General features: G+C 45.5%; 1 protein-coding gene across 1 annotated transcript; it reads right to left on the bottom strand.

The window, feature by feature from the left end:
* Positions 1-587: 587 nt before the first annotated feature.
* Positions 588-23,219, bottom strand: ASRGL1 (asparaginase and isoaspartyl peptidase 1). The gene is made up of 7 exons (XM_004019598.6): positions 23,076-23,219; positions 22,274-22,477; positions 13,422-13,564; positions 12,592-12,749; positions 3,273-3,391; positions 2,245-2,355; positions 588-1,893 (listed from the first exon to the last, which is right to left on the bottom strand). The coding sequence occupies exons 2-7, from the start codon at positions 22,464-22,466 to the stop codon at positions 1,688-1,690; spliced, it is 930 nt and encodes a 309-aa protein (XP_004019647.2). The 5' UTR covers positions 22,467-22,477; positions 23,076-23,219; the 3' UTR covers positions 588-1,687.
* Positions 23,220-24,552: the final 1,333 nt, after the last annotated feature.

The raw sequence follows: 24,552 nt of genomic DNA, 5'->3' as shown, positions 1-24,552 counted from the left end.
AAGGGCGGAGGTTGCCTCTGAGGCTTAAAGGACACAACCACATGGACTTCCCCTGGGGCCTGGCCACACGTTCTGTTTGTCTAGAGGCTCTGGAGATAAAACACTGAGCAGCTGGCCTCTATTTTCATTTAATCATCAGAGTGACCTACTTTATAGATGACCATATTCTCAGAAGTTATCCTGCCCAGGGTCACCCAGGTTGTGGGGAGAAGCAAGATTCAAACTCGGCCGGCCTCCATCTCTCTCTCTCTCAGGCTCAGAGCAGAGGACACGGGTGCCGGGAAGGTCAGGGGACAGGGGCTTGGCCTGTGAGACCATCTGGCTTGAAGGTCGGCAACTGGCAAGAAGACGGATCCGTAAGCCCTGCTGATTACTGCAGCGGTGGCGGGGCCTCTTCCTCAGCCCATCCCCTCAAAACTCCATTCTTCTGGAAACTCTCAAATAATCTCCTCAAGGCAGGTGGTCTTATCACATCCACACACCACCCTTAGGCTGAGAGGTCTAACAAGTTCACCTGTCTGAACTGACAGACCAAGGGAGGTCATATACATTCTGGTCTTCGTCAACAGTGACTCCTGACCACACTGTTATTCTTTCAAAACGCATTTTATTAGTGGCATATGGAATTTAAAGTGAAGCAATTTCTTTTCAGAGAGAAAGCAAGCCCTGACAGGTTATAAAAAAATGAGCAGATATGTCATAGCAAAAATACTGTCTCCAGTGTAAAGAGGCTAATAGGAATACTCTCCACCAAGGAAATGCCTTTCTCTACCATGCTGACCACAGTGGACACCCAGTTCAGCTGGGGGAACCCGCAGCACTGGACAGTCACGGACGCTGTTAAGTCGGGGTCATCTGGACACTGACTGGCTCTTCCTGTTGTAGGAGAGGCAGAGAGGTCAATAGCCCCACGGTTCACTGTGAAGAACCAGGGTCTGGGAGGTGGAAGCTGGCTGGGGGCGGGGAAACAAGGTGAGCAGGCTCAGGAGTGAGCCCGAGAAAGCTCTTAATCTTGGGAGGGGCTCCAGGGTGCCCATGACGACTCTTCTCAGCTGCAGCTGAGAGCCAGGGGTCAGCAGAGGGTCCTTTTACAGCATCTGGAAACACGTCTGTATTGGTAAGTCAGAGATCTGCACTTTCTTAACAAAACCAGTTTTTCTGTTTCTTTTGCCTAATGTTCTTCTGGCTCCGAATGAGCTCTGCGACATTCAGCCTTCCATTAACTCTGCGGCTGTCTCCCCTTCACCGCTTCCACTGGCTCCTTCCTGCCCGCCTCGCCCTGCACTGGATCCTGCCCCAGAGCCCTCTCCTCCGAACCCCCCGCACCCTTGAACCTACAGCCTCTGTCACTGCTGTAGGTCCCCCAACTCCAGAAGCCGGTCCCTGCATCGAGGCCCTTTCTGTAAAGATCTTGCTGTTTCCTCTTTCTAGCCTCAGACAACAGGGACTATTCATGAGGAGGGCTCCGTGGAGTTTGCCATCTTCACTGGTCTTATTTTTACCTTAACATGGGCATTTCTCGTACACTTTGGAATCCGCCCCCAACCAGACACTTATCAAGGCAACAAAACGAGTGACAGACTGCAGCATTTTTCCATTTCTAGATCTAATTGATGAAGCTAGGTCTCCACACCAGGAGACTGCACGTCGCCTCCAAGCTAGCTTCTAGAATACAGCTTCTGGGGGCTTAGGACAGGTTGATGATGCTCGTGTCGCCGAAGTCAATTCCCGAGTGCAGCTTGCCGTCCTTTGCAGCTCCCCAGGGCATGGATGTGGAGGTCCACTTCACCGCCCACTCTCCTGTTTTGTTGACCATGATGATACCACCTACGCCTTTGACCTTTGACTTCATATGACCCAATGATGCGTTGGCAGCTTCTTCTAGTGATTTTCCTGAAAAAACAATGAGAGGTTGAGAACAGCAAAAGTTACTGAAAGGAATCTGATGGGGAAATTATTTACAGTATGGAAAAAGCAAAGCGTGTTAACAAAGATTATTGGTAAGCGATTACTACTTAATGTCTCAAACAAGGACCCTTAATTCTCTCTACAAGGCCCCTCCGCTCCACTGGGAGGAACCCAGGCTGAGTCTCTCTTCTGCCCCCTGGAGGCGGAAGGCGAATGGTATTCGAAATTCTCTTCTTTCTGCACCCTAACAGATAGGGACTCAACCAACCTGAAAGCAAAGCAAGGGTTTCCCATCCCTCTCCCTCTATTTATAAGCAGCTTCCCGGTTCCACATACCCTGTTCAACGTGGAAGAGCGCGAGTCTGGCCAGATTCACCTTCAGGATGCTCTCACCGTGCCCCGTCGTCGAGACGGCGCCGATGTCATTGTCAGCGTAACCTCCAGATCCTGCTCAAGGAAGGGGATTGGTTCTAACTGGGCAGCAACAGTCAGGAAAGTCAAACACATATTACAGGTCTAAAGCTACACGAAAATTAAATCCCAAGAGAGCCAGGGCGTCATGCCAAGGTGCTCCAGGGACCACCATGCGAATACCCTGAAATCGGGGCAGGGGGAGCCTCGGGGAGGCGGGCCTGACCTTTCCTGGAGCAGCTGTGCCAGGGCAGCTCCCCCTTTGCCCTGGGGCAGCCCTCACAGGATGAAACATATACACACCCTCCATGCACCCTCTCCCAAACACACACACTCCTGGGAATTAGATAAAGTGCTCCAGGGTTAATGCAAAGAACACTTCGATGTGTAATATCTTTTTTTTTGGCTGTGCAGCATACAGAATCCTCCCTGACCAGGGATCAAACCTGTGCCCCCTGCACTGGGCGTGGGTAGCCTTACCCCCAGGCCACCAGGGAAGTCCCTGTCATACTGAGTGGTGCTGTGCTGCTCTTACGCCACTCCAGTCTGATAACCGCAGACGCAAACTGTCAGCTTTCCTAGTCTGCTCATTTGAGCCCATTCCTGGGAAGAGGTTTCACGTACATAACCCTTTGGGCATAAGTAAGTCTGCAGATTGTGAAGCGGGTTACAGGGAAGAAAGAGGCAGCGGGGGTGCTGGGGTGACTTCAGCACCCTGTCTCCAAAGTTATTCCCAAAACACAGCATCTAGGAATCAGGTACCTGCTGGACAGGCCATCTTCTCCACGTCCCTGGACAACCGTCCCCAACTCAGGCCACCCCCAGAAATTCTACAGCTGCCACAGGAAGAGGAAGAGATGAAGGAAGAAAGAAATGGGGCGGGGGACAGAGACCGGAGAATGTGGACAAGACGACAGGGGAAGGCAGGGGCAGGGGTCACCCGTCCAGCTCACCTATACATGGTGTGTCCCCGACGCGGCCCGGCATCTTGTTGACGATGCCTCCCGTGGAGGTTGCGTAAGCCAGGTTTCCTTGGCAGTCCACGGCAACAGCACCCACAGTCCCCAAGTTGCTGCCAAAAAACAGAGAGTAACAGGCTGGACGTGAGACACTCCCACAGGTGACAACAAGGCTTAATACACTTCTGTGTTAATGGCACACGCGACATGCTTTGATTCCAGCATCCCCCACTCATGGTGACAGCGAAGAAAGCCTGTTTGGTTTACATTCCACACACCAGTCAGACTGCTGGACGCACCTTTAGACCTCAACTTTAAAGGGTCCGTGCAGTCCTGGCACCATCACTTTCTAGCTTGGTGACCGAGTCTCATTTTCCCCACCTATAAAATGGGGACACAATTAATTGAGCACTACTTAGACACCAGCACCCTTTGGATCCTCAGCTCCCCATCCCAGTCCAGAGGCCCTGAGTTTGCAGGTATGAGATGGGACAACCGCCCAGGTGACACTGATACTAACTGTCCACACACCTCACTCCGCCTGTGTCATGGGGTTTGCTATGAAGATGAAATAAGCCAGTTTTACTCTCACATTTCTTTTTTTAAATTTATATTTATTTTTAATTGGAGGATAATTGCTTTACAATATTGTATTGGTTTCTGCCATACATCCACATGAATTAGCCATATACTCTAACGTTTTATTATAAATCTTGAAAAGTACAAAAGTTGAAGGAAATTATACACTAACAACCACAAACCCACCACCCTGATTCTATAGTGAACTATACTGGAGGCAACATTCTAAGTGCTCGGACACACAAGTGGACAAAGTCCCTTCTCCCTTCGGGGCACAGGGCGACAGCAGTGAAATACGTCAGGTTTTACTCAACAGAAATAAACAATAGCCTAGAGCAGCCCATGGGGCACGTGATGGTGGAGAGGTGGTTTAAAGGCCTCTCTCAAGGAAGTGAGGGTAAGTCATGCTGATTGCTCGTGAAAAACATTCCTGAAGCAGGACATGCTTTCCAAGTTCATGGAAATTCGAGGAGGCCCCTGTGGCTGGAGCCAACAAAGCAAGGAGCGCGCGGCAGGGTCAAAGAGACGGCCAGCAGGCAGACTGTGAGGCTCTGATGGGGGGTGACGGTACATCCGGGTTTCCCAGGTCCGTCCTGTTTATGCCAGTTGTCCCGCCTTAATCAATACTGCCCCTCCCTTTCACTCTCACAACTAAGTGCCAGGTTGAACACTGAATCACATGGTCATCCTGTTTACAGGCCATAGGAAGGGCTTTCAGTTTGAGCGAGGTGAGAAGATGCTGGAGAGTTTGAGCTGAGAGGTGTCATGATACAAGTTAAGTTTTAAAAACAAGTGCTCTTAACCACCACACCCATTAAGTTTTCCACTGAAAGTGGCTCAGTCGTGTCCGACTCTTTGCGACCCCATGGACTGTGTAGTCCATGGAATTCTCTAGGCCAGAATACCGGAGTGGGTAGCCTTTCCCTTCTCCAGGGGATCTTCCCAACCCAGGGATTAAACCCAGGTCTCCCACATTGCAGGCGGATTCTTTACCAGCTGAGCCACAAGGCAAGCCCAAGAATACTGGAGTGGGTAGCCTATCCCTTCTCCAGCGGATCTTCTGACCCAGGAACCGAACCAAGGTTTCTTGCATGGCTAAAATGAAAGGAGATGCGGCATCAAGTCTGGGCACAGACTGCAGGGACTGGGGACCTCAATCACCACTGCCAAGGACATGGACTGACACTTTGGGAGGAAAAGAGACTGAGCCCTTCCTTTTTTCCCCCTATGTTTTGACGGCGCCTCACGGCATGTGGGATCTTAATTCCCCAAGCAGGGACTAAACCCACAACCCCTGCAGTGTAAGCACCGAGTCTTAACCACTGGACCGCCAGGGAAGTCCCTGCCTCAGTCATTCTATCCCTACATTTCTATCCAACAGAAACACAGAGTAAGTTCACCAGGAAAGCAGACAGAAGGTCCACAGCAGCACCATTTGTAATATCGGCAAACTGTAAATTACACAAGCGCCCACCCTAGTAAATAACCTGTGACACAGAAAAGAGAGGGCACACGGCCACAGCGAGGGTGGACCCTGCTGCACGCGACAAAGGGATGGGTCTCAGGAACTTAAGCAGAGAAGGTGCCCAGCAGAAGACCAAACCACATGCTCTCTCAGATAAAGTTCAGACACTGGCACCAGAAGCCCCCGCAGTTGGGAGCCGAGGGGGCGGTGATGGAGGGGGACCACTCAGCTGCAGGTCATGTCTGGCTCTGGGCGCTGATTACACTGTCCACCCTGTGAAAACTCGTCCAGAGCTCTGTAGACGATCTATGCGCTCAAGACTCTGTGCTATTCTTCTATAAAAGTCATCTTAGGAGAACTGCTCTGGCTACCGTGTGTGGACTGAGGGAGCCCAGAGAGGAAACAGACTGCTTGGGAGGCGTAGAGAGAGCGGTTTGTGTCGGGGAGCTTCAGGAGGAGAGGGTGGGAAGGAGGCTGGATCTGTCACGGCTGGTGGCAGCCCCCCAACACGTGCAAGGGGTCGAGGCAAAAATGCAAAGGCAAATGGACGCCCACACAGGTTTAATACTTAGAAATAATAAGTATGTTCTATCCTCTTACCATGATAAATGTATCTTGAAAAATACTGTAAAGCTACGGTTTTCATTTGACTGAAAGCTGACAAACTACCGATGATGACAGCTTAACTACGGTCGTGCACCCTCTGCTGATCAGCTGAGATGGCAGGACGGGTGGGGAAAACGCCCCACAAGCACATACGCAATCATAAATTATAATGCATTTATTCCATAAAATTGATTTTCCTTGCTTTCATCTCAGGGGGCATGGACCATGTTCCTATGATCGACATTTTCACGTAACATGTATTATGTTGACAAAGCCCCAAATAACACAACTTCTCTTGACTCAATGCATTAATAACTCTTTAACAAGCTTTTAATTAATTTTAACTTGGAGAAGCTTCACTCTGCTGAGGCAGTAGCACTGAAATTATATACAAAACTCTTCAAGCAATACTTAGCTTTGGAAATGAATCCTGAGTTTTACATTACTGCATTCAAATGCTCTATGAGGCTGAGAATGATACACTGTTAACAAGATGTCACTAAATATTTTAATTTGAACATTTAAATCATAATCACTTTATTACAGTCACTTTTTTCATCTCTTAAGCAGTGTCTCAATCCATGCAGACTATCTTAAATTCTTCTTTCAAATTTCAATGCTGGTATTGAAAAGAAAATTGAAAATTGCAGTATGTTGCTTAATTTTCTTCAACTCTCTCTTCAAGTGATGCTTACACTTCAATTTACAATGAACAGAGGAACAGTCTCCATAGAAACTGGTTTCAGGATCATTTGTACATGCATTTTCTTCAAGTTAGGCAAATATTTTCCCTTATTTCAATTTCGTTATATTTTATGAGGATGTCATTTTTCTTCCATATCTCACATGCACTTTTGGCTTTGTTTCTCTAAACTTTAAAAAAGATTTCCAACCCTTTAATAACTGTAAGAGTCAAACAAAAATTTTTTTAAGCTTCTGTTAAGCTTATCAACAGAGAGGAACAGTTTGGACTAAATAACTAGATCATGAAAATTCAAAATTCATTTCATATTCTGTTAAAGTCCATGATTTGTTCTTTGAGGAACTTCTGTAATTTTTGCTGAACTCTTCTTACTTAATTACTTTAACAGCATTTAGTTGGTATAAAAGGCTGTTGTAAGGTCAGACGTGAGTCTAATCAAGCCATTCCAGCTTTGGCCGCATCTAGAATATCTCGCAGTGGACCCTCTACTGTCCCACATCACTTTCAGTACTGGAGCAGCTGAGGGCTCGTCTCTTAGAAGCAAATTCACTGTGGGCTGGACGTGCCACACAGAACACTTCTGGACTCTTGGCCAAACTTCGCACGTACACACCTTTTATGTACCTACCCTGTTAGCTCCATTATTACAGGCTTGCCTTGTTTTTTCAACATGTCTTCTGATCATGGTACATTCTGGTGGAACTGAGTTTTTTTAAATTTCATACATGGTTTCATCTCTCGCTTTATTACCCATTAAACGAACCTATCTGAATTCTCTCTCCTAGATACTCATCATTAGTTTTTCCCCCGAATTATGTTTGGCATTTTATCAAATTTTGAAATAATGTTTACTAAGCCTAGAAATGTCCCATTAAGAAATTGTATTTATTTATTTTGGCTGTGCGGGGTCTGTGTTGCTGCACAGGCTCTTCTCCGGTTGTGGAGGGGCGGGGGGCGGGGCCGGGTGGGGCAGGGGCGGGGCCGGGGGCGGTGCTCTTTCCTGCGCTGCCACGGCTTCTCACTGCGCTGACTTCTCCTGTTGCAGAGCATGGCCTTCAGGGCACGCGGGTTGAATAGCCGTGGCTCCCAGGTTCTAGAGCACAGGCTCGATAGCTGTGGGGCCCGGTCTAAGTTGTTCCATGGTATGTGGGACTGTCCCAGATCAGGAATCGAACTCATGTCTCCTGCGTGGGCACGCGGATTCATTACCGCTGAGCCACCAGGGAAGCCCTCCCGTTGTGTTTTATACACACTATGTGATGAGGTCATAAAAAGCACCATTATACTTGGCCAAATATTATTAGTTTTCTAAAGACTTTTCTTGCTGTGGACCGTTTTTAAAGTTTTATTGAATTTATCACAACACTGCTTCTGCTTTACGCTTTGGCTTTTTGGCTGCATTGGAAGGTGAAGTCTTAACCACTGGACCACCAGAGAAGTCCCAAATATTATATTATGCTTTCAAGAACATTACACCTATGTTTTTCATCTTTGCCTTCTCTGGTTAACAACTCTGTCTACTGTTTATTCGGCCTTTCCCCTCCAATTCCAATAACTGCATACGTCTTCTGGTGTTATTCTTTGTGATTAGCAATTAAATCTTCCTTTAGTAAAGAACATGAAGTTGTCAGGATTTATCTGAACTGTTCAAGTTGTGGATTTGGCGAGAATATTTCTAATTTTCATTGTTTTGATACATTTAATTAAATCTTCATTGAACAAAGAATCTGTAATGTTCTCTGTGAATTTTACGTGGGTCATCCTGGAAGAAGACTGCTTACTTTTAAAGCAGACCATTTCTTTAAAGATTTTTTTAATTCCTTTTTTCCTTTTAGTTTTCTTTCATGAGCTCCATTTTAGTATTCTTTTTCTATCAAAATCTTGACTTGTACATGTTTTCAATAATCTAGGAATTAGAAAATGAAATGTAACTATACTGACAGTGTACAACATCAGCATATATTTTCATCAAAATTAAGGGCAAATCCAAAAAAAAGAGAATAAATGTGATTTGTAGATATAATTTCAAAAGTTAGTTTTTTCTAAAATCCACAAAATTATTAAGGTCTAAACATTTATTATCAGAGAAGGTAATGGCAACCCACTCCAGTACTCTTGCCTGGAAACTTCCATGGATGGAGCCTGGTAGGCTGCAGTCCATGGGGTTGCGAAGAGTCGGACAGGACTGAGCGACTTCACTTTCGCTTTTCACTTTCATGCATTGGAGAAGGAAATGGCAACCCACTCCAGTGTTCTTGCCTGGAGAATCCCAGGGACGGCGGAGCCTGGTGGGCTGCCCTTTATGGGGTCACGCAGAGTCGGACAAGACTGAAGCGACTTAGCAGCAGCAAACATTTATTATAATTAATGAATAGAACCATTTAAAATAAAAATTATCTAAAAGTTGAACATTTCAACATTTAAAAAAATTGAATTCAACCTTAAGTACTACTGTTTTTTTGGTGGGGGGTGCTGCCCTGGGTCTTATTTGCTGTGTGTGGGATCTAGTTCCATGACCAGGGATTATACCCAGGCCCCCTGCATTGGGAGCACAGAGTCTCAACCACTGGGCCACCAAGGAAGTCCCTCAACCTTAAGTATCTTTATGAGAATAAAACCATTCATAGTTCTAATATTCAGTACCCATTTAGCTGCCAGCATGAAGAGCTGGTTCCTCGTGCAGGTTCTGTCTAGACCTGCAATGCCCCACACAGCACCGCTGGCTGCGGAGCACCAGCTCCGTAAGACACGCTGCCAGTGCAGCTGCACGGCAGATCTGAAAGATTTGGCACGGAAGCATATAGAATGTCTCAGAGATAATTTCTCACGTTGATTGCATGTTTTTTAAAAAACTCATTTATCTTTAATTGAAGGATAATTGCTTTACAATATTGGTTTGGATTACATGTTGAAATGATAATATTTGGGGTATAATGAGTTAACTATCAGTTCAGTTCAGTCACTCAGTCGTGCCTGACTCTTTGCAGCATGCCAGGCCTCCCTGTCCATCACCAACTCCCCGAGTTCACTCAGACTCATGTCCATCGAATCAGTGATGCCATCCAGCCATCTCATCCTCGGTCGTCCCCTTCTCCTCCCAGCATCAGGGTCTTTTCCAATGAGTCAACTCTTCGCATGAGATGGCCAAAGTACTGGAGTTTCAGCTTTAGCATCTTTCCTTCCAAAGAAATCCCAGGATGGATCTCCTTTAGAATGGACTGGCTGGATCTCCTTGCAGTCCAAGGGACTCTCAAGAGTCTTCTCCAACACCACAGTTCAAAAGCATCAATTCTTCGGCACTCAGCTTTCTTCAGTCCAATTCTCACATCCATACATGACCACTGGAAATACCATAGCCTTGACTAGACAGACCTTTGTTGGCAAAGTAATGTCTCTGCTTTTGAATATGTTATCTAGGTTGGTTATAACTTTCCTTCCAAGGAGTAAGTGTCTTTTAATTTCATGGCTGCAATCACCATCTGCAGTGATTTTGGAGCCCCCCAAAATAAAGTCTGACACTGTTTCCCCTGTTTCCCCATCTATTTGCCATGAAGTGATGGGACCGGATGCCATGATCTTCATTTTCTGAATGTTGAGCTTTAAGCCAACTTTTTCACTCTCCTCTTTCACTTTCATCAAGAGGCTTTTAGTTCCTCTTCACTTTCTGCCATAAGGGTGGTGTCATCTGCGTATCTGAGGTTATTAATATTTCTCCCGGCAATCCTGATTCCAGCTTGTGCTTCTTCCAGCCCAGCGTTTTTCATGATGTACTCTGCATATAAGTTAAATAAGCAGGGTGACAATATACAGCCTTGACGTACTCCTTTTCCTACTGGAACCAGTCTGTTGTTCCATGTCTAGTTCTAACGGTTGCTTCCTGACCTGCATGAAGGTTTCTCAAGAGGCAGGTCAGGTGGTTTGGTATTCCCATCTCTTTCAGAATTTTCCACAGTTTATTGTGATCCACACAGTCCAAGGCTTTGGCATAGTCAATAAAGCAGAAATAGATATTTTTCTGGAATTCTCTTGCCTTTTTCATGATACAAATATGATTAATTTCACTCTTTCTTTTTTTTTGCCTTTTTAATGTGGCTAAAGGTTAAATTACATATATGGCTCTCATTTTTCCTATTGGACACTGTGGGTTTAGACCTATATTCCCAAATCTAAGTGTAGTGGGAATCAGCCCTCAGTGCAAATCTTGCAGATATCATACTAATCCGTGGATAACTCCAGAATTGCAAAGTGAACCATGTAGAAAGGAAGAGGACACTTGGCACTCCTGGGAAACAACACTTCGTTATACAAGAATTTGTTTCAAAACACATTGTCTTTTTTTCTTACCTAAGTCCTTCTGCTGTTCAGTTCTTCTCCCACACTCCAAAGCAGGGTCTATTTCTGATATCAGCAGTGGTATAATCCACAAGCTTTTAGACTCAGGTGGCCTTTACTTGCAAGACACAGAGCAAGAGATGCAGAGAAGCACTTCCCTGGGGGCTGAATGCTATCAGTCCCAAGAGCGGATGTTGAGGGCGACGGGCAACAATGTGCCACGGCTGAGTGACAGAAGTGCCCCATGGGCCTGCAACAAACCAACTGTTTTGTGTATTTGCGCTACGCTGTTGCTTGTGTGCTAAGTTGCTTAATTGTGTCCGACTCTTTGCAACTCTATGGACTTGCAACTTGCAACTCCTGCGGCCCGCCAGGCTTCTCTGTCCATGGGATTCTCCAGGCAAGAATACTGGAGTGGGCTGCCATTTTCCTCCTCCAGGGGATCTTCCCAACCCAGGGATCAAAGCTGCATCTCTGTGTCTCTTGCACTGTAGGTGGTTTCTTTACCCACTGAGCCATCGGGGAAGCCCATTTGTGATGTGAGGGTCTTCTAAGTGCAGGGCCCAGGGCAGGAGCCCCTCTTGCTTATATGGAAGGACAGGGCAGGCTGGCAGAGATGGTGTTGTTGCAGAATTTTTGGAAACAATGTGGCAATCTCTATTAAAATGGACATTAGCCGCTGATAAAGCAGCCCCAGACACAATAGCACCTTTGGTCAAGTCTATCAACAGCTACCAAAATATGGCCAATCTTGTGAAGCAGATGCTTAACCTGGGGACATGTCGTAATCACCTGGAAAGCTTTTTTTCTAATGGACCTGTGTGGCCTCTCCACCTCAGCTCCACTAAATCAGATTCTGTAGGAAAGGAGCTCAGACATGGATATTTTGAAAAAGCTCTTAAGATGATACTAAAGTATACCTCCGATTAAACATTACAAATCTAAAAGGGTATGTAGAATTAATAGATTACATTCCATTATATTCCTTATTCTGGGCCACATTCAAATTGTATTTTTCAAGTTTTGCTTTAAACAGGGGGACTTTTATTTGGCACTTTTGAATGGGTAACACGGAAAACATTAATTCAGAACACATTAATTCAAAATCATTAATTCAGGCACCCGTGGAAGGTGCCTCAGTTCACAGGGTGGTGTAGATCACAGCGGGCCTGTGCAGTGTACTGAACACGACAAACTGCTCAAGAAGCTTGCATGTAACGAATACAGCGACACCCAGCATTCATCTGTCAAATCATGCTGGAAAAGGAACTCTCAGCTGACTATGGAGAAGGCAATGGCAACCCACTCCAGTGTTCTTGCCTGGAGAATCCCAGGGACGGGGGAGCCTGGCGGGCTGCCGTCTACGGGGTTGCACAGAGTCGGACACGACTGAAGCGACTTAGCAGCAGCAGCAGCTGACTATGAATAAACTATTCATAGGAGTAAAAAATGAGGTTAAATTTCAGAATCAAAAGAGCAGCTTTTTCATTTTTCAGTGTGAACTATTCTATACAAAAACTGAAACTACCTTGTGATATTGGACTTTTTTAAGAAATATGGATAATCAGACGTGTCCAACTTCCACATCTGGGTAACTCCCCCAAATGTGGGCCACAGCTGACACTTACTTCTGACAGTCTGCTTTCTGAGCATCTTTCTCAAGCTTTTCTTTTTCCAGGCGTTTCCTGTTTCTTTCTGTTACCAGCTGTTGTCCAGGAATTGTTGGAATCCCATTGGCTGCTGCAAATTTTGCTGCGCCTTGGTCAGTCAGAAAGCAGTGAGGTGTCTTGAGCCAGAAAGAAATGGGAAAATAGTTAGTTTCTTGAAAAAGTTAAACTCTTTTTAATTGTTTCAACTGTGTGGAAATAATTGTTTTCTTTGGGTAAAAGCTTCAGGAATGCAAATTCCACTGGCATAATTTTCTGAATGTTGAAAAAAGCCTATCTCTCTGAGTTTTTGTATTTTCAAAAACCACCAAATGATGGAATATCAGGAATTCAACTTACATATGATTTTAAACTTTAATCCATTTTTATTTTATGTATGCTATTTATTTATTTGCTATGCTGCACAGTTTCTGAGGTCTTAGTTCCCTGACCAAGGACTGACCCCAGCTCCTGGTGGTGGAAATGCAGTGTCCTAACCACTGGACCACCAGGGAATTCTCCCATACATGCTATTTACATAGCTGGTCTCTTCAGTCTGAATATGTTATGTTACCATGTGTTGAGAACAGGCTGAAGAAAATACAGGAAGATAACATGCCATACCTGGTCAAGTGATCCTGAGTCAGAACCTTGGTCTCCTTGAGAAACTTAAATAGTAACATTGCTTTTGCTCTTTCATACAACTTCAGGAGAACAGTGATCTCAAGCGTTTCCCCACAGTCAGACCCCTTTTGGCTGCTGAAGTGCAGCAGGGACAATTCCTTAGGAAAGGGTGGTTGGGTCCCACATACCTTGTCCATAACAAGTCGTGCGAGTTTAATGGGATTTGCGATACAGCGGACTGCAGACACCGCCCCTGCAGACAGGTCTTTCCCATTCATGATACTGGCATCCATTTCAACCTCCCCGTTTTCGTTCAAGACAGATCCACAACCTAAAACCAAAGAGAAGCCGAAAAGCAAGCGTTAAGAATTTAGAAACAGCTTCCGGGCTTGCTCTCTAAGCTGCCTACTTTAATTCATCCTCAACCTCTCTGTCAAAGGAACATTTCTAAAAACCCAAATCTGACTTGGTACCCCCATGACCTACAAAATAAAAGGTATGAAGCCCTTCCTGATCTGGCCTCTTGACTTACTTTTCTAGCTTCATCTCCTCTCCATGGCAACATTTTACGGCAACATCAGGTTTCCTTGAATGTATTAAAACCATCAGGTCTCGTTACTCTGTTTTCTTTACCATTAGCAGCTTTTCTCCAACGTTCTCTACCTAGATAACACCTGTAAGGGTAGTTGTTCTTAACCTCTATGTGGCTCTGTTTCCTCAGAGGGATAAGAACAAAGCTCAAGAATATTTAAAGGAGTACAAAAATATCCAGCACCTAAGAAGTGTTTGGTATCTGATAAGAAATCACCAGGCACAAAAAGAAACAGGAAATTAAGACCCATAATGAGGAACAGCAACAACAAAATCAATCAATAACAACAGACTCGGAAATGGCATAAATCAGGGCATTATTAGACAAGAACATTAAAACAGCTGTTGTAACTATTCCATATGTACCAGAACATGGGAGAAAATATGAAAAGGACCCAAAGAGAACTTCTAAAAATGAAGAAGTTTGAAATGAAAAATACACCGGATAGGATCAATACCAACTTAGACACTACAGAAAAGACCAATGAACTTAAGACACAGCAAATGATTGAAAAAAAACTTGGATAGGGTTTATCACTGAGCTCAGGGACAGTTTCAAGCAGTCCAGCATATGTGTAATTTGGAATCCCCAAAGGAGAGGTGAGACAGAGGGACAAAAAATGTTTTAAGGAAATGGTGAATTTTCAAACTTGGTGAATACTATAAATTCACAGATCAGAGAAGCTCAACAAAGTCCAAGGAAGAGAAACTTGAAGGGAACTACACACAGGCACACCATGATCAAACAGCTTAGTGCTAACGAGAAGAGAAAATGTTAAACGCAGCCAGAGAAAGACACGTTAGGCATAGAAGGAAAAGGAAAAATGATAGTCTATTTCTTGCCAGAAACAATGCAAACCAGAAGACAGAGGAGCAACATCTTTAAAGCTCTGAAAGGAAAAAAAAAAAGTCAAGTTGGAATTCTACATACAGGGACAGTATCTTTAAAAAACCCCAAACAAAAACTTTTATAGACATACAAAAGCTAACAACAAAAAAAAGTCATCAACAGCAGTTGTGCAACACAAGACATGTTTAAAGGAAGTCTTTCAAGCAGAAGCAAAATGACCGCAGGCAGCAATCAGGATTCCCCCAAAGAATGAAGAACACTGCAAACGGCTAACAGGTGGATAAGCAGAAATCTCTCTTCCCTTTACTTCTGTACTATTTTTAAAATATAACCGTTTAAAGTAAAAATAATAATGATGCCATTGGGTAACTTATCACTTATGAAACATATGAAAGCATTAGCACAAAGGCTAGGAAAGGAGAAACAGGCGTATGCTGCATAAAGTTCTGTTATGCGTGAAGTTTGATATCACCTAAGGTAGACTGTGATAAGTGAGAGATGTATACTATAAACTCTAAACCAACCTTTAAAAAAGAAGTTTAGTTACTAGGCCAACAAAGGAGGTAACATGGAATTATAAATATTCCATTGTTCCAAAGGAGGCAGAAAAAAGTAGAAAAAGAGGAAAAGGGTAACAATGAATAGACGGGATAAAGAGCAGACAAATAGCAAGATGACAGATTTGTGCCTAACCATATCAGTGATCACATTAAATGGAAATGGTCTAAACATCTCATATTAAAAGCCTGCCAGGCTCCTCTGTCCACGGGGAATGTCCAGGCAAGAATAATGGAGTGGGTTGCTATGCCCTTCTCCAGGGGATCTTCCCAACCCAGGGATCGAACCCAGGTCTCCTGCTTTGCAGGTGAATTCTTTACCATCTGAGCCATCAAGGAAGCCCCAGTAAAAAGCAGAGATTGTCAAATTGTATGAAAAGATAGGACATAATTATATGCTGCCAATGAAAAGTCTACTTTAAATATAAAGATGCAAATAGTTTAAAAGTAAAAGAATGGACAAATCATATACCATGCCAAAATGAATCAAATGAAAATTGGAGCAACTATACTAACATCAGGCAAAGCATACTTCACAATAAGGAGCATTAAATAAGAATAAGGACACCAAGCAATGATACAGGGGGTCAGTTCACTGAGAAGACAACCATCTATACACCAGCTAACAGTTTCAAAACACCTGAAGTGAACACTGATCGAACTCAAAGGAGAAGAAGACAAACCCACCATTACAATTAAAGACTTCAATACTCCTGTCTCAGTAATCGGTAGAAAGAAACAATCAAGATACAGACGGTAAGAACAACATTACCAATGAACTTGACCTTATTGCTCTATACAACAGCAGCAGAGTACATTCTTTTCAAGTGCAAATGGGCATGGTCGAACACATTCTGAGCCAAAAACCAAACCTTAGGAAGTTTAATAAGAATGCAAATCACACAAAGCATATCCTCTGACTGTAACAGAATTAAACTAAAAATCAGTAACAGATATTTGGAAAATCCACAAATATTTGGAAATTAAGTATTATATTTCTAAATAATTCATGATATAATGAGGAAGTCACAAGGAAAATTAGAACACATTTTGAGTGGAATGAAAATCAAGACAGGTAAAAAACAGGTTAAAAAAAATCAAAGCAGTGCTAGGGTAAAATTTAAAACATGAAATGCTTATATCAGCAAAGAATAGTCTCAAATTAATGATCTAACAGGAAAAAGAAAATTATTTCCAATGCAAACTGAATGAATAGAAGAAATAAAAAGATAAATCAATGAAATTCAGAACAGAAAAAGAGCAAAACAAAACAAAAAAAACAACAGAAAAATTCACAAAATCCATCCCCCTGAAACAAAAGCTAGTTCTTTGAAAAGAACAATAAACTTGATAAACTCTAGACTGACAAAGGAAAAAAAAAAGACATAATTACAGATATTAGGAACGAAAGAAGGAACCTCTCTACAGACCACACAGGTATCAAAAGCATAACACAGAAATGTTGCAAATTCAGCAACTTACATGAAATATAAACATTTTTTGAAAGACAACTGACAAAACTCTCTCAAAGAAGAAATAGATAACCTGAACAGTGTCGTGCCTATTAAAGAATTTGATTTCTTAGATAAAAACTTTCCATCAAAACAAACAAAAATCAATCTACCAATCTACCAAAAACCAATCTACAAAATATTACAAAGAAATAATGCCAACTTTATATAAATTCTTCGAGAAAAACAGTTGAGAAGGGAACACTTCTCAATTCATCATATGGAGCCAGCATCATCCTCATTTCAAAACCAGACAGATGTTATAAGAAAATCAAACTATAGACCAGTATGTCTCATGAACATAGATGCAAAATCTTAAGAAAACACCACCAAATCAAACCCAGCATTTTATGTATATATGTAATGTGAGATATATATACATACACACACACACACACATATATATGTACATATATCACAACAAAGTGGTGTTAATCCCAGAGAAGAAAACCTGGTTCAACATTCAAAAATCAATCAATCTTCACCATATCAATAGACAAAACAAAACCATATGATCATCTCAACAGATGCAGAAAAAGGACTGGATAAAATTCAACATCCACACATGATTAAAAATCTCAAAAAACTAAGAATAAGGTGGGACTTCCCTGGTGGTCCAGTGGTTAAGAATCTACCTTGCAATGAAAGGGACACGGGTTTGATCCCTAGTCTGGGAAGATCCCACATGCTTCAGAGCAACTAAGCCCATGGGCCGCAACTACTGAGCCCCATGGGCTGCAACTGCTGAAGCCCCCACGCCTAGAGCGTGTGCTCTGCAACAAAAGAAGCCCCAGAGACAAGAAGCCTGCACACCGAGGTGAAGAGTAGCCCCTACTCGTGGCAACTAGACAGAGTCTGCAGGGAAAAGTCTGTAGAGAAGACTGTAGGGCAAATAAATGAACTAAAGTTTTGTGTAAATACTGCTCAATTCCAGTGAAAGCAAAACGTCCCTGTTTGGGTGCCAATCTGAGTCACTAAAGAATATTCCTAGCATTCAAATTTAAACTGGTGGTGTCTAACAGATAAACTACTTTTTAATAAACAAAGTGTTGTGAAACAAGCTTCAAACATAAAATGAAACCTATATTGAAAGATCAATACAATGTAAACAATGCTTTAACAGACATTCAGATAAACTTGTCATGAATGCAAATTATTGCCACCTAACTCAGTAACTATGGTTTTTCCTGTGGTCATGTATGGATGTGAGAGTTGGACTGTGAAGAAGGCGGAGCGCCGAAGAATTGATGCTTTTGAACTGTGGTGTTGGAGAAGACTCTTGAGAGTCCCTTGGACTGCAAGAAGATCCAACCAATCCATTCTGAAGATCAGCCCTGGGATTTCTTTGGAAGGAATGATGCTAAAGCTGAAAGTCCAGTACTTTGGCCACCTCATTGGAAGAGTTGACTCACTGGAAAAGACTCTGATGCTGGGAGGGATTAGGGGCAGGAGAAGGGGACGACAGAGGATGAGATGGCTGGATGGCATCACTGACTCGATGGACTTGAGTCTAAGTGAACTCCGGGAGTTGGTGATGGACAGGGAGGCCTGGCGTGCTGCGATTCATGGGGGCGCAAAGAGTCGGACACGACTGAGCGACTGAACTGAACTAAACTCAGTAACTGCCAGGGCTCAGCTTTTTGTATGCAGTTCCCAAATAGTTCCTCTAGAGGATTATAGTAGAGGTTGCTGAAAAGAGCTGGGAAAGACAAACAGAAAACAGAGCTCGAGGTGGAGAGTATGCTATTAAAAGTTCTACCTTTACCCTCAGATTTTTGATTTCCTTCTTTTCAGCCAGCTCTCTTTTTCCTCAATGTGCAGAGTGGACAACTGGGAAATGAGAAGGGAGCCACTCAGAATGCAGGCTCTGGATTCAGAGCAGAGAAATGAGAACCAACAGATGCAGCTCCCTAGTTCCTAGCTCGCCAATGCACCCTGTTGGTTTAGAGAGGGTGGGAGACCAGAATGCCTTGCTCCAAATGAAGGTCTCCTGTGAAGAAGTGGGGACTGTCAGCCAACAGGGTCCTGACTGCTAACAGGCATAGAGCTTAATGAGTCCCCCACGGGCTGCTGCTGGCAAGGGATGGAAGGGCATCTAGTAAACTCTGGCTCAACAAACAGCCACAGAATGCAGTTATGTCTCATTCTATGGGTTAAAGAGTACAGGACAGAGGCTAGGGGACAGACCATTACTCAGTATCTGATGACTGGTTAGATTTCCTGAAATTCTTTTCTGTGACAGATGTCAGGTGGATGGGTGGTACAATTCTAAGAAGTATTTCAATCCCGAGATTTTAGGTTTTCCATTTCAGTAGAAGACACTGACAAGTTCCTTAATCTCTAGCAAGTTCCTTAATCTCTAGCAAATTACTTAATCTGACAAGTTACTTAATCTCTAGCAAATTACTTAATCTGACAAATTACTTAATCTCTAGCAAGTTTCTTAATCTCTTTGTGCCTTAGCTTCCTCATCTGAAAAAAGGCTGAGCACTGAAGAATTGATGCTTTTGAACTGTGGTGTTGGAGAAGACTCTTGAGAGTCCCTTGGACTGCAAGGAGATCCAACCAGTCCATTCTGAAGGAGATCAGCCAGGATTTCTTTGGAAGGAATGATGCTAAAGCTGAAACTCCAGTACTTTGGCCACCTCATGTGAACAGTTGACTCATTGGAAAAGACTCTGATGCTGGGAGGGATTGGGGGCAGGAGGAGAAGGGGACGACCCAGGATGAGATGGCTGGATGGCATCACTGACTCGATAGATGTGAGTGTGAGTGAACTCCGGGAGTTGGTGATGGAAAGGGAGGCCTGGTGTGTTGCGATTCATGGGGGCGCAAAGAGTCGGACACGACTGAGCGACTGAACTGAACTGAACCACAGGATCTTAGTGCAGATTAAGTGAGCTAATCAGGCAAGTTTCTTAGACTATAGTTTGGTACACAGTAGACACTCATAGTAGTTATGATGATTATTACTCTAAAAAAGGATTGATCTGAAAGAAGCCAAACACAAAAGAATCACTCTTTGTGAATGCATTTATGTGAAACAACAGAAGTGGGCCTCTGTGGGGTCAGGATGTGTGGAGGGGTCATCTGGGCTTGCCTGCAAGAATGTGAGGGATGGAAAGAATGGCCACTATATCACGGATGCCGGATTGTCCTCCAAACACAGTGACTTGGTTAATGCAGTAATGGCATGTCCTGTGTGCTCTCAACAATGCCCATGGCAACTGCCAAAGGGGTCTGAGGCCACCCACCAGAGCTCCTAACTGATGAGGGACAGGCAAACGGATTACACTGGCCTCCATCCTCTGAGAGAGGGTTCTAACATATGCTGGTTTGTGTGGATTCCGCATCTGGCATAACTCAAACTCTCCCTTGTCCCCATGCAAACCAGGTACCACTGTTAGGAGATCAGAGAAGCTGAGTACCAAGCAGGAGTACCTTCATCAAACAGACAATGACTGGGGTCACATTTCAAAGGTTGTGGATTGTGATACGCAAAACTGGACAAAAGAATGTGGCTCCGAATGGAGGTTCTATCTCCTCTATAACCCCCACAAGCAGCAGGGCTGAGAGAAAGGAAAAATGGAACAGTAAGGCAGTACCTTAAATCACTAACAGATAAAACCACCGTGGCTGGGTCGACACAAGTACTGTCCAAGGTTTTGAAACATCTGAATGACCAACCAGGAGAACTGCTGTCTCATATGCCAGACTGGGGACCCCCAAGGAAGCGCCTGATACCAAAACGGGGCTTCGGGAAACAGCCACTGCCCTCTCACCATGGATCAACATGCTATGGTTCTGAGGATACCAAGCCCCGTCACACCTGGGTGAGGGGATCAGCTGCTGGGATTTGCAACTGAACATTCTACCCGGATGGGGGAGGAGGGACCACTCAATCTCCACTCCTGCTGTCCTGCTGCAAGCTGGGCTTGTTGAGATGCATCAAACCTGCAACGGAAGGTGCCGCACTGAAAAAGAAGGGGAGGGCTCTGGTCTGGGGCATCCTGCCCCCAGGCCGTCTCCTCAAGCCTGACAGCACCCCATCCCCTGGCTAACGCATATGGTATTTACAACCAGATCAAGTTTCTAAGGCTGCCGACCTCCCTCTCCTCAAGGCCAGGTGGGCATGTTGTGTTTCCCACTGGAAAGATCATTCAGCTGCCATCTCTGCGCCCTGGGCTGGAAGACACGACGGCACACGCAGGGCTTCCCTCATCAAGCCCGGAATGATGGTCAACAAAGCCTGTCCTTCCTGCACATTGAAAAGTCTCCAGTGAGACAAGCTCTCCTCCAAAACAGAATAGCCTTGGCCATTGTTACTGCCCTGCAAGGAGGCAGCTCTGCCGTTATCCAAACAGAATGCTGTGTGCTCATACCTGATAAGTCTGTTAACACGTCACTTTTATTAAATCACAGGACACAGGTGAATGCTCTGAGTGGTTTGGCTCCCAGCCTATAAGACTTAGGAACAACGGTTTGAAGCATGAGACTCTTGGTGGAAAAAGGTATCCGGGATCTGATAAACTGTCTTAACCTGTGTTTTGTTTTGTATGTGCCTGTTGCTGTGGCATCTGCCTCCAACGCAGGCAGACAGCCGCCAAAAAAGCCACCCAAACAATTGCTCAGGGGACATTGCAGAAGAGACAGTGTGTGGGACTGTAAGAGCTGGTCACGACGGGTGGAGTGATGAGGCAACCAGAGGCCCTTACCCCTTCCTCTTTCCTTGGAAGGCGCCCTCCATTGCCTTCCTGCACCAGCAGCTGCCCAAAGACATAGCCTTGAGATGTGGTATTGAGATCATCTGGGTGGTATGCATGGCTGAACCTAGATAAGGCCTCTAAATAAACTTTTCAGATTTTGATGGGCATGAACAGAGGGCTACTTATCCAGCAAGACAAGCCTCTAGTGTACGTTCCCATGCTTATTACATCTGCCACCTACCAATCTGGAGTGATCTGCCTTTTCCTGCAGTCTCTCTGTGCCCTCACTCCCTCCATTCAAATGACCCCCTGAAGCTCCAAGGTTGCCATGTTTTGTGGGGTAAGCAGTCTATTCCCTTACCCCATAAAATGATGTAATAAAACAGCCTCTTGGTATGTGAATTCCAGAAAGCAGATTAAAGAAGAAAGGGTGAATAACGAATTTTAAAATTCTTTTAAAGCAACTTGTTCAGTCACTAAGTCTTGTCTGACTCTCTTGTGACCCCATGGACTCTCCAGAGGAGCCCAGCAGGCTCCTCTGTCCGTGGGACTTTCGAGGGGAGAGTACTGGAGAGGGTTGCCATTTCCTTCTTCAGGGGATCTTCCCCACCCAGGGATGGAACCGGCGTCTTTTGCCTTGGCAGGTGGATTCCTTACCCCTGTGCCAGGCAAGCCCCAAAGCAACCTGGGTCAACAGGTAGAAAAACTAAGCCTTTTCAGCATATTAGGTAAGAGATCCAGCGACACTTTAGAAAGGTTCTGTTTATCTGGCGGGGGAAGCTGAACCCGGTGTGGCGCTGGTCACTAGCCGCAGCGCACATTTACCTGCGTTGAAGTCGGGATCGTCTTCCAGCACTGTCACGGCTCCTTCCACCGCGTCAACGGCGCTCCCTCCCTGCTTGAGGATGTTGTAACCCACGGTGGCGGCTCTAAGGATGCCCTGGCGCACCCGCTCTTTCCGGTCCTTGGAGATACTGCTGGCTCCGCCACCGTGGACCACGACGACTATGGGGTTCATGGCGAAGGATCCTAGGGGTTAGAAGACGAAAACGTCCTTTCAGGCGGGTCCAAGAGAACCGCATGGGGCTTACGTCTCCCGCTGGGGACAAGTCCAGTTTCCATTGCTGAACGGGGGCAGTTTTTACAGCCTCAGACGAATTCCCGAGACCCAGGGAGTCCGGCGAGCAGAGGTGTGAACGGGGTGTGAGAGCTGGGAGTGAACTTTGCACGAAAAGCCCAGGGTGCCCTTCCCTGCCCGGCCGGGGCGCCTGCCCGCCTCGCAGCAGCGATGCGATGCTCCGCGCCCCCTCCTTGCCCGCTGACATCCGGCCTCAGTTTCCTCGGGGAACCCCGGCTCAAGGCCCGAGTCGGGAAGGGGCGGAGATGGCGCCCCTTCCACCCACCCCGACCTACCCCGCCCCGGGGCCGCAGCTCCAGCCTTCCTCCCGGGCCCCACGTCGAGCCTCGGTTTCCCGGGGGCCTGTCCGCGCTCCCACCCGCGCCGCGGGGCCAGGGGGAGGCCTGGGGGCTAGAACTCGCCAGCGCTCTCCCGCTATCGGCCCCGGCTCCCGCGAGGGTGCCTTCTCGGGTCTGGGGAGGCGGCTTCCCGCAGGGCCCGTCGACTTACCGAGGACGCCGCAGGAGGCGGACGCCGGGGATTCAGGCTCGGCCGAGCCGCCCTGGCGGGTCCTGCCCAAGCGGTTTCACTGCAAAGCCGCTCTGGAAACCGCTCCGCCGGCAACCGCTCGGCGGGCAACGGCTCTGCGCCTGCGCACGAGGGCGGGGCAGCGAGCCCCGCGGAATTACCGTAAAGCCTCAACGCGCGGCGGGGGAGCAAGCATTCCTGCCCTCGTTGCCACCGCGCGCTCGACTCCCGCCGCCCGAGCTTCCTCTTGGGATGCGGGGAATTCCTGCTCCTCGGTGTGAGGCCCGCTGGTGGAGTGAGTGGCGAGAAGTGATGTGCCGAGATTTTGTAACTGAAAATTGAAAAGCCCCCGTGCACGCAGTGAAGTCCTTCCTCTGCCTGGGATGTTTCGCAGACTTGCTAGTTATTTTCTTCCCTTTAATTGTCTCACCCTTTAACATTTGATAGAGATCAGAAAGATAATCTCTGTAATTGGTCTGGTTCTCTGCCTGCGGTTCACTAAAGAGTCTGAAACCCTTCCTCTGAGCCTCAGGATCCCAGCTCTTAAATTCCTTCAACCATAAGTACAATTTTGTGTGTGTGTTTGACATTTATACTCCTCTTTGTCCCAGAGCCTTAAAGTTTCTGACACCCCCACCTCCATCCAGATGATTGAACCAATCACCTGTATTCCCCACTACCCAGCCTCCCTAGATTACTGTTACCATAGCCACATTCAAATAGAAGTTTGCATTTTATCCAAATAGAAATTGAGATCATGGCATCCGGTCCCATCACTTTACGGCAATAAAAGGGGAAAAAGTGGAAACAGTGACAGATTTTATTTTCTTGGGCTCCAAAATCACTGCGGAAGGTGACTGCAGCCATGAAATTAAGAGATGCTTGCTCCTGGGAAGAAAAGCTATGACAAACCTACTTTGCCCACAAAGATCTGTATAGTCAAAGCTATGGTTTTCCAAATAGTCAAGTATGAATGTGAAAGTTGGGCAATAAAGAAGGCTGAGCTCTGAAAATTTGATGCTTTTGAACTGTGGTGCTGAAGAAGACTCTTGAGAGTTCCTTGGAAAGCAAGGAGATCAAACCAGTCAGTCCTAAAGGAAATCAACCCCGAATATTCATTGGAAGGACTGATGCTGAAGCTCCAATACTTTGGCCATCTGGTGCAAAGAGTGGACCGGACTGAACAATGAACAACAATAGTGACCTTCAAAAAAAATGTTTACGTTTCTATCCAGCAAAACAACTGCAAGATACTGATAGATTAGTGCCATGAACCGCTATATTATTGTGTAAAATAGTGGCAAAAGCTCACAGGGCCCGAAGCTTTGAATTAGAAGAAGAACTATGGCGGGGTGGGGGACACTGTGCAGAGAGAACTCAGTTCTTTTCTAAGTCCTGGTTTTTCTTGGGAGTCTGCAGAGATCCAGGCCAGAAGGTGTCAACAACCAAAGTTCTGTTA

Source organism: Ovis aries, chromosome 21 (assembly GCF_016772045.2).
Source record: "Ovis aries strain OAR_USU_Benz2616 breed Rambouillet chromosome 21, ARS-UI_Ramb_v3.0, whole genome shotgun sequence".
In the NCBI taxonomy this organism is placed as follows: Eukaryota; Metazoa; Chordata; class Mammalia; order Artiodactyla; family Bovidae; genus Ovis; species Ovis aries.
The sequence above is the reverse complement of the archived record's forward strand: the minus strand, read 5'-3'. Positions and strand labels throughout refer to the sequence as shown.

Excerpts from the sequence above, each read along its gene's own strand:
- ASRGL1 (XM_004019598.6), bottom strand. The coding sequence starts at position 22,466 with ATGAACCCCATAGTCGTCGTGGTCCACGGTGGCGGAGCCAGCAGTATC. Across the intron at positions 3,392-12,591 it reads CAGAAAGCAGACTGTCAGAA|CAACTTGGGGACTGTGGGTG; the intron begins GTAAGTGTCAGC and ends GTTTTTTGGCAG. Across the intron at positions 2,356-3,272 it reads CGGGGACACACCATGTATAG|GATCTGGAGGTTACGCTGAC; the intron begins GTGAGCTGGACG and ends TTCCTTGAGCAG.